At 39.1% G+C, this 14419-nt stretch overlaps 1 protein-coding gene across 4 annotated transcripts in view; it reads right to left on the bottom strand.

The window, feature by feature from the left end:
- EXOC4 (exocyst complex component 4) overlaps positions 1-12350 on the bottom strand; it is an 827540-nt gene extending 815190 nt beyond the window's left edge. For all 4 annotated transcript variants that reach the window (XR_003795333.1, XM_029234271.1, XM_029234272.1 and 1 more), the window contains exon 1: positions 12242-12350. Coding sequence is in view for 3 of the 4 variants with exons in the window: in XM_029234271.1 (XP_029090104.1) it covers positions 12242-12327 (86 nt within the window). In the remaining variant the exon portion in view is untranslated. The remainder of the gene's footprint in view (positions 1-12241) is intronic.
- Positions 12351-14419: the final 2069 nt, after the last annotated feature.

The raw sequence follows: 14419 nt of genomic DNA, 5'->3' as shown, positions 1-14419 counted from the left end.
TGACCAATGTCCTCAACAACCTTCTAAAAACAAAGTAATAAATTTTACATGGCCATTTCTTATAAGTCCCTTCAAGAACGTAACATTAAAACACAACTCGGACCTAAGAGATTTTCAAAGACTCTGAATATAGTCCAAAGTATTAAGCTTTCCAATGATTTTAATCTAAGAATAGAATTTAGGGAATTTAAAGGACTAAATGGAACAAATCATGTTTCATTAACTACCTCCTCTGAGCAAGCCTTTTGATAGTTCAAGCTGACCAGACAGAAATTCTCGGAAGAGAGTCCACAGTCCAAGTATTCAGTATTGGAGGGCTAATAGAGGACTGTTAAACATTGTAAGACAGAAAAGCATGTAGTAAGACTGACAATCAGTTGTGAAAAATTAGCCTGACCAGGGCTCTTGCCTGAGCCTCAAGACTGCCAGACTGTCACTCTGGAAGCATTTTAGGGTATTTTAACAAATAAGAGTGCCCAGAGTACCATATGTTATGGGCTGAATTGTGACACACACACCACCTACCACCACAAAATTCATATGTTGAATCCCTAATCCCCAACGTGACTGTATTTGGAGGCAGGGCCTAGAAGAGAGGTAATAAAGATTAAGTGAGGGGCTTCCCTGGTGGCGCAGTGGTTGAGAGTCCGCCTGCCGATGCAGGGGACACAGGTTCGTGCCCTGGCCCGGGAAGATCCTACATGCCGCGGAGCGGCTGGGCCCGTGAGCCATGGCCGCTGAGCCTGCGCGTCCGGAGCCTGTGCTCTGCAACAGGAGAGGCCACAACAGTGAGAGGCCCGTGTACCGCAAAAAAAAAAAAAACATTAAGTGAGGTCATACAGGCAGGGCGTTAATGCGATGGAATTGGTGTCCTTCTAAAAAGAGGAAGAGACACGAGAGCCCTGTCCCTCCCCACACACTCAGAGGAAGGGCCATCTGAGGAAACACGAGAAGGTGGCCATCTACCAGCCAAGAAGAGAGGCCTCACCAGACACCAACCCTGACGGTACAAGACCGTGATCTTAGACTTCTAGCCTCCAGAACTGTGAGAAAATCTGTTGTTTAAGTCACCCAGTCTATGGTATTTTGTTATGGCAGCCTGAGCAGACTAATACACCACCCTATAAAACACAGGAGGTGTTATTCTGGTTGGGTAAAATCTCAAGGCAGATGTTATCAGTAATCCCCCCTTAACCACAGCAACACAGATTCTTCCCCAAGAAGAGTTACCTGCCTGATAGAGTCTCAGATAACGAACTAACCTGCTATAAGAAATATTTAACATAATACACCTGAATTTTGATAACACCTGCAGAATAATCAGCCTTAAGTCAGGCTTTCTGAAAACAGTTAATACACTTAATTGTCTTCTAAGGGCATTCCTTGTTAGCATCCAGTGACCTCTCCTCCAGGAACGATAAAGATTAAACAATTAATGGAAATCACTTCAAGCAACTTAGAGAAACTAATTACAAGGCTCCACATATCCAGAAATCACTTACCAGGAAGCTACAACTCTATAGATCAAAATCTACAGTAAGAATCAAACCTCCTCGGTGATCCCCATTCTGGGAAGTACTCAAAGTGGGCCCCTTAGCAGATAAACTAGATGTCACTGAGCCCCTGCACTTTTTACTCATCAAGCACCTGAATCCCTCAATCAGTACCACCTTCTCTCTTTTTAGGACAATTCTTATGAATTTTTTAAATTGCATAATGGAAAAAGCAGAAGGAGTCATCTTTACAACATATTCTAACATATTATCATAAGGCCCAAACTGGGTATTTTTAAACTCTCAACAAATATTCAAGGGTTAACTAGTTTCTGAACCTCACTCCAAGTAGGACGAAAATGAACAATTAACTTACTGATCTTTCTAGAACATAGTATTCCTTTTTGTTATTGATCCCAACACAAGAAAAAAAGAGTCTAGAGCTGACATGATTCTTGAAAACGTGAATTCTATTTTCTTTTCCAAACTGCTTTCAACTAGAAGATACTAGGTTACACTATTAGATCCACTTAGCCATTATTTCAGTGTGAGTCAGATTTTCTTTTCTTCGAAAATATGTAACAGCCATCCTAAGAAATGCCTGACAGTAACAATATACCTATTATGTCAGGAGGGACACTAAATACAGTTCCGAGTAGTGTGAAAGTACAAACTGAAAAAGAGGAAGAGTTTACTACACTATGAACCCTAACCAAACAAGTTGAGAAGTGGTCTTCAAAGCCTATTAAATGAAGCAGACCCCTTTGTATAAGAAGAATAGTCTACAAAGGCTTCCAATGAACTATAAAAACTCATAACTCTGAGTTTTGTAAAAAAAAAAAAATTACACATTAAATAGATGTGTATCACTATATAATCATAAGATATGGCTTCACTCAAAGCATAACCAAATCTACATTACACTTTTAAGTCAGATTTTATTACATTCAATTAGACATTGCAATTGCTTGTTTCTGAATTATGTCTTATTAGATCCCACAAAATACAAGATAATCCCATCCCAATTGATAGCGAATCCCATCCCAATTGATAGTGATTCATAATGACAAGTCCCTCTGAAAAAGTTTTCTGATGCATAAAAATAACATCCCCTAATTCACTACAAAGAGATTCACTTAATATCAAGTGACAGTAAACAATTTCTGCTTTAAAGTCAATTGAAAATTTCACTGGCATCTTCCTTCAGACAGTGCTTAGGGCCAATTACTACACCTGACACATGCAGTTTTTCTATATTTCAATTAACTCGGTTACATAAAACACTTGTGGCGACCAAAAGTATAAATCTTGTAGCCAACAGAGAAGGCCATTGCCAAAATTAAGTAAAATCACCTCTACCAAAAGCATACAACAGTCTAGGGTTGACAAAGTCAACTTAAAATCTCCCCCACCCTTACCGAACCAAACTCTACCTCTCTTTCACTCCCATTTTAAGCCCCATGTCCTTAAAGCACCGTTTTCAGTCATCTCATTTTTCACCTCCTGGGGAATGTTAGTTACTACAACGCATTACAGCATTCGATCATTTTAAACGTGTATGCTATTTCCTAATGAGGAGTTTCTAGTGAGTTCCTCAGAAACAGTGTCTTATAAGATATTAATAGACATTATGTGGTAATAGGCTATTTTGGAAATTCTGGGTTACACAAATTGAAGGTTTCCTAACAACAGTCATTTTCAGGAGACTTTAATATGTTAATGTACAAGGTACCTCTGGGCGGGAGGTTGTCTGGGTAGGAGCGGGGTGGATAGAAGAGGAATATATTATGCAGCATTTCTGCAATTTATTAACCTACAGAACCTTGTCATTCCCACCACCTTCCCTCTCCCCAGCATATACATATATTATAAACATACATACACATGTGAAATTTTTATGGTAATTTTCAAACACAAAAATTAAGAGACTCATTGAATAAACCCAGCTTCAACAATTATCAACACATTCCCATCTTGTTTCATCTATACTCTCACTGACTCCAATCTTCTTCTTATTTTGCAGCAAATCCCAGAAGTGATATAATTTTTACTGGTATGTATTTCAGTATTTATCTGTTAAGAAGAGTACTTTTTTTTTTTTTTTTTTAATGCGGTACACGGGCCTCTCACAGTTGTGGCCTCTCCCGTTGCAGAGCACAGGCTCCGGACATGCAGGCTCAGCAGCCATGGCTAACAGGCCCAGCCACTCGGCGGCATGTAGAATCTTCCCAGACCAGGGCACGAACCCGTGCCCGCTGCATCGGCAGGCGGACTCAACCACTGCGCCACCAGGGAAGCGCAAGAAGAGTACTTTTTAAAAAGAAAAATGGCCATACCATTATCTCAGCTAAAAACAAGCTAACAATGCTACTTGGTTTCTTGTATTTTCCCAAATTATGTCCTAAGGGCTACTCAAACTAACATTTATTAGACTCACCTGAGACTCCTGTTAAACAGCAGATTCAGGTTAGGTGGTTCAGGTGGCGCCTAAGAGTCTGCATTTCTAACAAGCTCTCAACTGACATTTTGAGTACAAAATAATGTCTCCCGTAATATTCAGCACAATAAGGCACCAAGTTTCCAACAGAAAAACACCTGAATTATGTGCCACGGTATTTTTTGCAAAGGCTTTATAAAAACTTTTAAAAGAATAAATGAAAGTCAGAAAAGTTTCTAAGGATCTTGAAATCCTTATTTTTCTTACAATGTCAAATGATACACGAGAATTCTCCCTTATAACTTCCTGTTAAATGGTGAGTCTCAGTGTTTTTCAAGGTGAAAACCACAAAGGACTGGCTACCATGAAGACCAAGGTCATAACTCATTTCATAGCTTGAAAGCAGTTAACAAAAACGTATGGAGCAGCAGAGTATAAGACAATAATAGGGTAGGGCTTCCCCGGTTGCGCAGTGGTTAAGAATCCGCCTGTCCGGAAAAAAAAAAAAAAAGAATCCGCCTGCCAATGCAGGAGCCCTGGTCCGGGAAGATCCCACATGCCGCAGAGCAACTAAGCCCGTGCACCACAACTACTGAGTCTGTGCCCTAGAGCCTTGGAGCCACAGCTACTGAAGCCCGCACGCCTAGAGCCCGTGCTCCGCAACAACAGAAGCCACCGCAATGAGAAGCCCGTGCACAGCAACGAAGACCCAACGCAGCCATAAATAAATAAATAAAGACAATAGGTGGCTTCCCTGGTGGCGCAGTGGTTGAGAGTCAGCCTGCCGATGCAGGGGACACGGGTTCGTGCCCCGGTCCGGGAGGATCCCACATGCCGTGTAGCGGCTGGGCCCGTGAGCCGTGGCCGCTGGTCCTGCGCGTCCGGAGCCTGTGCTCTGCAACGGGAGAAGCCACGGCAGTGAGAGGCCCGCGAACCGCAAAAAACAAACAAACAAACAAAAAAAGACAATAGGGAAGCAGAGCTCACCACTGCAAACTGCAAAAGGCCAGCACAGGTTGCAAGCGTCCCAACGCAAACAAAAACAAAACAACAACCAACAGAAAGAGTCTAAGTACTATGTCACCCAAAGAAAACCCATTTACCAGCCACACTAGACCTCAATAAACAATACCATCACAGGCATTAAATAAGAAGAACTACATTTTTTAAAATAAGTACATAAAAACAGATGCAAACTAGTTCCTAGGCATCTCTAAGAGTTCTGGAGGAAAAGTTCCTGAAAAAGTACTATACGAAATGAACTGTTTCATTAAATACTCTGTAAAATACTGCAAAATCAGAAAGACCATCAGCGCTGAGATACCTAGCTCACCTTCGCGCCACAACTTCATGTAGCACATCTGGTTACCTTATTCTTCCTCTCTGAGCATAGGCAACCCAAAATTTGACCCATGACGATTAATATCCTGAGATATTTTTTAAAATATGAAGCACTGATAGACTTCTACTGCTGGAATGGATTAAATAACAGGAAATAGATTTACCCTCCCATCTGAAACAACAAACAGAACGGGTTTCAAAACCTTGGACATGAAAGCTGTTCGAATTTGCAGAGCAGAGTCCCGGAGAGGAGAGAGCTACCCAAAGCACCCTGGCGATCTGTGGAGGAGCTCCCTGGAGTCTTCCCCTGAGCATGCGTGGTAGAAAACTACTCAAGGCCACAAAAAGAAGCACCTGAAAGCACTGCGAGACCAATTATCTGAAATCACACACAGCCAGAGTGAAAAATCTCATCACTCACAGAGCACTGGGTGGAGTACTCAGAAGGATTTTGCCATAGTACTGAGACAAAATGGCCCTAAACTAATGTTGCTCTGCTCCCAATTAGCAAAATTTAAAACAGGACCTTAAAGGGCCACACTGTTTCCAAGTAACAACCACATCCCAGAACAATGCTCAAGAATATTTATAGGAAAACAAAGATATCCAATATCAGTACCCAACAAGGTAAAATTCACAAAATCTAGCATCCAAAAAGTGGCAAGGCACACAGGGGTGGGGGGCGGGGGAGGGGGAATTAATCAACCAAAACTAACCCCAAAATGACAACAGATGATAAAATTAGCAAAGAACATTTAAACAGTTATAACACCTGTATTCCATATGTTCAAGAAGCTTTAGGAAAGACTGAAGATATTTTTTAAATACCCAAATCAAACTTCTTAGAGAGCAAAACCACAATCTAATAAAAATTACATTACATGGAATTAACAGCAGATTAGGAACTGCAGAAAAAATTAGTGAACTTTAACACACAGCAACAGAAACCATACCAAAAAATAAAAACCCACCAAGAAAAAAAATCAAAAAAATAAAAGGGGGCAGGGGGAGAACATCAGCGTTCAGTGAGCTGTGGGACAACTTGAAGTGTCTTAAACTACTTAAAGGTAAATCTGACAAACAATATGTGGACTTACACATTGAAATCTACAAAAAAATTGCTGAGAGGAGTTAAGTGGAGAGAGATACCCTGTTCATGGATCGGAAAACTCATATTGTTAAGACGTCAATTATCCCATATTAATCAGGACATTCAATGCAATCCCAACCAACATCCCAGCGGGTTTTATTCTAGAAATTGATTAGCTAATTCTAAAGTTGATATGGAAATGCAAAGGACCTAGAATGGCCAAAAAAACTTTGAAAAAGTAGAACAGAGTTGGAAGACTTACACTGTCTCCAAGATTTATAAAAGCAGTAATCAAGACTGTGTAGAATTGTCATTAAGATAAACAGATGAATTGAACACACTAGAGAGTCAAGAAATATTGATAGCTCCACACTGGCCACCTGATTTTTGACAGAGGTGCCAAAGAAATTCAGTGAAATTTAAACAAATGGTGTTGGAACCACAGGATATCCTCACAAAAAAACTGAACTGGAAAAAAATTGACAGGGATGCTGGAAGTGTTCTCTATCTTGACACGAGTAATGGTTACACAGGCAAAAATTCATTAAGCCATATACTTAATATGTGTGCACTTTACTATATGTATGTATACCTTAAAAACGGCGACATTAAGTTATCGTGTTAAGTTTAGCACACAGAGTAAGATCCCATATTTATCTTTTAAAATATTTCTATCTATCCATCCAACATCTCATACAGAGAGAGAGACACACACAGAGAGAGATCTAAAATTAGGCTCACATAATATGATGGTAACTTATGGAGGATAAAGTTTGGAAAAATATTTTTTACTTTCATCTTCACATTCTTCTGCATTTCCATTGTTTGAATACTTTATAATGAGTATGTACTATTTTTATAATAATGCAATGATTTTTAAAAGCTGAAAGCAAAGTTATATTAACGATGGTTAATTCTGGGTGAATATGAGTAACTTATATTTCCTTCTCTGTAATTTTCTACCACTTTAAAAATATTCATACAAAGATATTTATATTCTTTTGTTATGCTAAAAAAAGTGTTAACTTTGTTATAATTACAACCGTTAAGCCCTGTAGGTACCGGGACAGGATCCACACAAAAACCTTAAAAACAAAAACAGTATTTTGGGAAACAGGATTTTTGGACAATGTTTCTCTTTGATGACTTTTTTTTAACAAGTCTATGTGATACGATTTTTATAAAGGAAAATGGGAAAAGTTACAATGACAAGTGTGCATAGAAAGAGAACAAAAAGCATAGAATGTTGGTGAAGATCTCACATATATCCAACAATGGAGAAAAGATAATCTTTTCAACAAATGGTGTGAGAACTGGACAGTCACCAAAATAGAAATCAATCTAGACAGAGATCCTACAGCCTTCACAAAAATTAATTCAAAATGAGTATGAGACCTAAATATCAAACACCTAGAAGTTAGCATAGGAGAAAATTGAGATGACCTTGGGTACAGCAATGACTTTTTAGCTACACACCATCCGTGAAAGAAACAAGTGATAAGCTGGATTTTACTAAGATTAAAAACTTCTGCTCTGGACAAGACGAATTCTCTGCCTAGAGAATAAGAAGAAAAGCCACAGACCAGGAAAAAATATTTTCAAATCACATATATCCACATACATGCAACAGCACTGTCTAAATGACAGTGGGGCAAACACTTCCCTCTTAATCATGCAGTAGAGGAGAGTTAACAGAGACAATCATCAAAAATACTCGGTTTCTGGCAAGAGCACGGGAAAACAGGTACTCTAATACACCACTTGTGGGGATGTCAATTACCGTCTTTCTGGAGGACATTTTGGCTCTGTCAAAACACAAAATGCACATATACTCTAAATCAGCTATTCTCTTGCCACTGCCATGGACTTACACCATGGATATACTGCCCAATGTACAAGAATGCTCATTGCAACATATTTTTAACAGAACAAAAAATAAAACCAAAAGTATGTGTTAAAAAGTGGGGGGGTACGGGCCACCAATTAAATAGACTATGGTGTATCCATGTGACAGAATACTACCTAGACACTAAAAACAATGAATAAGATCAACGTGTGCTGCTAGAAAAGACCTCCAAGATAAAGAAAAACAAATGAACAAAGGTTCAAAAGTGCACATAGTATGATCCCATTTGTTTAAAGCACATAGAATATATAATTTTTATGAATATTCCTTAAGTGCATATAAACTCATAAACAATATTAGATATTAATACATTAAAGAATATATATTATTTTGTTTAAAGATTATACATTCACACATACTTAAATACAGTCTTATATATTTCCCTCAGGACACTTAAAAGGGGTATGTTTCAGGAGGGAGACGAACGGGGGGAAAGTCTACTTTTTATCTTGTACCTCTTGAAATATCTGAATTTTCTAAATATGTAACTAATTTTTAAAAATTATGCATATAATTTTAGAAAATCACATATATAATTTTTTAATGGCAACGGGGGTTATCTAGGCAAAGAGACCATGGTCCCTTCGGTTTGCTTGTTTATAGTCTTTTTATCTTTAATAAATGTTTTACATTTTATGTCTGTTCATATTTTACATGTTTCATATACACACATAAGCATAGATATATTTAAATCTAGCTTCTTTAGCTGAGTCTCAAATTATCAAAGAATTACCATCTTAAGTCAGCTATACAAGGTTTCTTAGTTACAAAGAGAACATTCTGTCAACTGGCATCAAACATTCTAGTCAACATAGCAAGGATATTTCTGACGGAAAATTATATCCTGGTTGCTATCTGGCAAACTTACTCAAATCAACTTTCTAACCAGAGAAGCTGGGGCTCCTGGAAAGGAGGAAATGAACATTTGGGTGCCTTCTCTGTGCCAAACTGTGAGGCACTTTTACATACTCTTATTTAATTTTTTGAAAACCCAGAGCACATTGTATGATTATCCCATTTTACAAATGACAAACTAAGACACAGGGGTTTTTAAGTAATGAGTCCAAGGTCACCTTACATGGATAATACAGTAAGGCTCTACTACCTATACCGAACCTCCCACTGAAGATTCTGACAACATTTATCTATAAGAAATGGCTTGGAAAAAACCTGATCGTTATCACCCCAAATTAAAACTATATACCTCAAAGCCTTTAAGAAATTTCAATGCTAAAAATTACACGAGGTTAGAAACTTAGACATGGGTTCCCAAGGTATCAATTCAGTGCGTTTAGCCAGAAAAATGGGAATTCTTTTGCCCCTCACATCCATATATGCTTCCAGATGCCCCAGGGCTTCCAGAAAGTGTTTAGTTTCCAGATATACCAACAGTAATTTTCAAACAGTACTGCATCACTAGAGTCAAGACTCCCCAGGGTACAAAGCTGGAAATCCTAAAAACCATTATGAGACAGGCTCAGATGGAGAGGAGTTAGTGCTCCTCTCCATCAACACTAATCCCCTAACGACTCCAAGGACTCCGAGGACTCTGCTCTGAACAGTGACCACACTCCCTTCCTGCCACAGTCTGTGGCATGGACCTCAAAGCTGTTTGTTCAAAGTTCTGATCAAAACGTGGACTCCTTCATCAAAGTTTACTTTGAATTAAATACAGGGCTGACCAAAATACTCTGAGGAGGAAGGGGATTTAACAGGTGTCTACCATAAAGGATTTACCAAGTTTTTGAAACTCCAACTTCTGTGACGACATAAAAGTTGATGACAATGTGAGCCTTTAACTGCCTTCAAACCTCCTTGACATCTGTGAGCAGAGTCTGTCGACAAAAGCTCCGCTCCGAGGTTTCAATGAGGTCTCCTCAAGTCACAGCCCAAGTTTGTCTTCCAAATTAAACCAGCTATTAAAGGCCAATTTATAAAGAGAAGAGAGTCACATGTAACTGGGAAGTAAATCACCTAACAGTAAGTGGTAGACACATTTCCCAATTAAAAACCTGACAAGACCTCACAAAAATAAAATAACATCTCCGAAATGCCATCTTGCTTGTTTCCTATTTAGAAGGGCTGCCTGCCCCAACTTCACACCAAACAAAAGGTTGGGGCGGGGGGTGAATCAACAGAAAAGTAGGAAAATGCTGTGTGGGTATCTTGTGTGTCCAAATAGTACATCAGCAGGTAATTAGGACTCTGTCCACCCAATTAGTTCCATTTTAAAGGGCCAGGGGCAAAACTTAAAACCAAAAGCTGTGGTTAGCAGCAGCCTCCAAAAGACGCAGTCCCAAACACCATGTGTCCCCTCATCAAAGCATGGCGTCACAACAGAACCTCTTCTGCAAAACCCCATAGTCCACCCTTTGAAACAGCTGACCCTCCTGAAATATTTTTATTCAGTATTTTATAAATGGTTAAGAATTTCATTTATGAGTCTCAAGGCACTTAAATAACCCATCCACCAAATGTAACACTTCCATTACAATTACACTATACTTCTTTAAATCATTTTGACTTTTAAATGTTTTAAAGTGGACTATCCCTCTAACAAATTAATCATTTAACTATTTGGTACCATGGCTGCAAATAGTGATGAGATTTGGTTATTCCCCATATATACTCCTACCCTGTCCTCAGGTCAAACCCTTATCCACCTATTGTCTTTTTTCCATTTAAAAGATGCTTATAACAATAAATGCTGTTTATTGCTAATAGGATGAATATGAAAATATAGTGTTATGCTAATACATAATTTAGTATAGAAATGACACCTGTTACGTATCAGAACGGAATTGAAGGAGAATTTTTAACATTCACTATGCAAAAAGGAAAAACAACTGCTCGTTGATAGAAAAAGATAAAGCTAAACTATTCAAACTTTTCAAAGGACAGTGGACTCTATCACTAACAAGTAATTTATTTTGTGACAAAATGACAGGTCCAAGGAAACACGGAAGAGAACTGGCACGTACCAGATACATCTTCAGGGATGCTCAGATTTTATAAACATGAGCCTAAAATGGTTTTCCTTTTTGAGGCTTGTTGCCAAAGCAACCAGGAAAGCTACAGTCTTTGAGAGAGAATTTGAAGTAGAGGTTAAGGATAAGAGGAGGTAATCATGAATACAATGTTGCAAGACGGGTAACACAAAGAATACAAATTGAACAGACAGACAAAGCAGCAACTTCAGAGTCAGAACAATTTACTAACAAGAGATACGCATCCTCCGTTCTTTTTATTTTCATTTTATTGAAATAGGTTTGAAACGGTTCTCCACCCTTATAATTTATTTCACTTAAAGAAAAAAGAGCCTCTAAAAGGTCGACCATTCCTACTCCCACCATATATAGTCTGGGAAAATGATATGCATAGAGGATAACGTGAAATTTGTTTTGTTTTGTTTTTTAAAGACTAAATCGGGATAGGAAGGCAGAACAAAAATCAAACACGGATGTGTGCTTTCAAACCCACAGCCCTTCTACCAGCTCACTACAGGCTCTTGTATTTGAGGCTGTGGCCATTCACAGGTGGTTGGAGGTGTCCAACGTGTGAGAACACAGTCTGCAACTCGTGACAGGAGTCTCCGGACTTCAGGGCCTGACACCCAGAAGCCCAGGGAACAAGATGCCTTCCACAATGAGCGGTGCTGAAAGCAATCAATCAGTAAATGTATGAATAAGTGAACACACCTGGCTTTCTCTACCAAGTCCCAAACAGTGTGCTTTTAGGGCCCTGGGACCCTAACGCGAAGCTCTGGCCCTAATTTAGGAAAAGACTGCGAGGCCGGGCTCCTCCCTCTAGCCCAACCCCAGAGAAAAAGGCAGAACTGTGGGGGCCCTTGGGAGGGGCTGAGGGGAGGCAAGGAGGGAAGGGAGGGGTCAGCAGGGTAGAACCCAGCTAACCCTTCTCCCTTCCAAAGCGGAGGTCGAACCGCTGCCCCCGTCCCCTGACCCTGCCTCCCTCACCTGATCACAGAGATGAGCAGCCCCGAGGGGTCTTTGCTTTTGCTGACTGTGCTTCTGTATTTCCCACCAGCTCCTTCCGCCGCCATCTTGATACAAGGTGGAGAGCGGCTGAGCCAGAAGGAACGGAGGGTAAACGCTGTAATTGACCTCTGGAGAGTGCACCAATGGGAGAAGAGAAGTCCAGAGTCACGGAACTGGATGATCCAATCGGTAAAGGAAGGAGGCGGGACTGAAGCAGCAAGTTTCGAGGGCCGACGCGCGCTCTAAGCATTCTGGGTACTGTAGTTTTCTTGCGCGTTTCCTGGGCGCGCAGAAAAACTGATCTAGTTGCGACTTGGTGAAATCTCCTAATGTCTTCATTTATATTTATTCTGATCGTGGGTTTTTTCCCAGTTTCCTTGTTTTTAGAATTTTATTACTTTTTAAATCAAATTTATCTGACATTGCCAAAGTGCGTATGTGGGGTGTGTATTTAAGTAGGGTCGGTGCTTGATGTCTATATACAAAGTTTTTCCTTTAAACACAGGTGGTTAAGAAAAATCCAATAAAATGCGAAAATGAATAGACACAGAAATGCTTTTCTTTAGTATTCTCTAAAACTAAATGTTTATACATTCGTTTAATGCGTGAGTTCGATTATTTTGACATTTCCAGGTAATCCTAAAAAACATGCAAGCAGGAACACACAAATGGATATTGATAAAGAAAAGACAGAAAAACCGAAAAGCAACACTGACCAGATTGCAGATTCCTTTTCTTCCCAAGCTAAATAAAATATAGTTGGTAATGATACACAGTTGTGCTTTATTAATATTTTTACTGTTAAGTTTTCATATGTCCTGCATTCAACTCTACTGGCTTAGTCACTAATTCAGCAGATGAACTAAAAAAAACGATCAGAGTAAGAATAGAAAATGCATAAATCGAGGAACAAGAAGAAAAATAAATATTGAAAAGGAGGGAAGGCAGTGAGTGATCTCCTTAGTAGAGGTAGAGATTAAAGAACTTCAGAGACGGATAGAAAGCAAACTCAGAGGTCCTGGAGTTACGAAATAGCAAGCACAGAGAATGTCCACTGCTTTGATTAGGCAGATATAAGCTGGTAGAGGTTCACAGTGATTTTTTTTAAATAAGTTGGAAATATTTTTTTTTTCTTTTAGTGTTCCTTGCCTTTGGCCCAATAATTCCAGTTCTAGGGACTTTGATCCTAAAGAAACAGGGATACAGAAAAAATACTGAAAATTTTAAAACAGAAGTATTAAATAAATTATGGAATGTCCACAAGAGGATAGATATATTATAACATATAGCCATTGGAAATCACAGTTTCAGTGAGTTTTAATGAAGAGAAGATGTTAATGATGTAAGTGCAAAAAGCAGGCTATAAAATTAAAGAACTTATATATAAGCGAGAGGGAGGAGAGAGATATGGAGAGAGAGATATGGTCTTGATAGAGAGAAGCTGATGGTCGAGAGCATATCAGTAGAGTAGAGAGCATACTCTAGTTCGCAGATTCTCTGCTCATCTCTCTTTAGAGCTCTCTATCTGTCTCTCTAGCGTGTCTCGAGATGAGGTAGAGAGGTATAGTCATAGAGACGATCTCGTTCTCTTTTTTTTTTTCTCTCTCTCTCTCGTCTCTCTAGCTTATCCTCTCTTCTCGGCTCGCTCTCGCATTTCTTCTTCTCTCTCTCTACTCTCTACTCTATAGGTACTTGGTGCCTCTTTGCCCTAATTATTTGCAGGCAGTAGGGAAAAAAACACATGATCACCTCAGTTGATACAGAAAAAGCTTTTGACAGAATCCAACAACCTTTTCATGATGAAACACTCAGAAAACTAGAAATAGAAGGGAATTTATTCAATGTGATAAAGGATGTTTATTAAAAACCCACAGCTAATACTCAATGGTGAAAAACTGAAAGCTTTCCAGCTATGATCAGGTACAAGACAATGATGTCCATTTTGCCACTTGTACTCAACAAAGATCTGGAAATTCTAGCCAGAACAATTAGGCAAAAAAAAAAAAAAAAAGAATGAAAGGCATTCAAATTAGAAAGGAAGAAGTAAAACCATCTCTATTTGTAGACAACATGGTTGTACATATGGAAATCCTAAAGAAATTTTTAAAAACTATTAGAGCTAATAAATGAATTCAGCAAGGTTGCAGGACACAATAG

Source organism: Monodon monoceros, unplaced genomic scaffold (assembly GCF_005190385.1).
Source record: "Monodon monoceros isolate NGI ecotype Baffin Bay Population unplaced genomic scaffold, NGI_Narwhal_1 Super_Scaffold_2, whole genome shotgun sequence".
In the NCBI taxonomy this organism is placed as follows: Eukaryota; Metazoa; Chordata; class Mammalia; order Artiodactyla; family Monodontidae; genus Monodon; species Monodon monoceros.
This window is presented reverse-complemented; position numbering and strand designations above follow the sequence as displayed.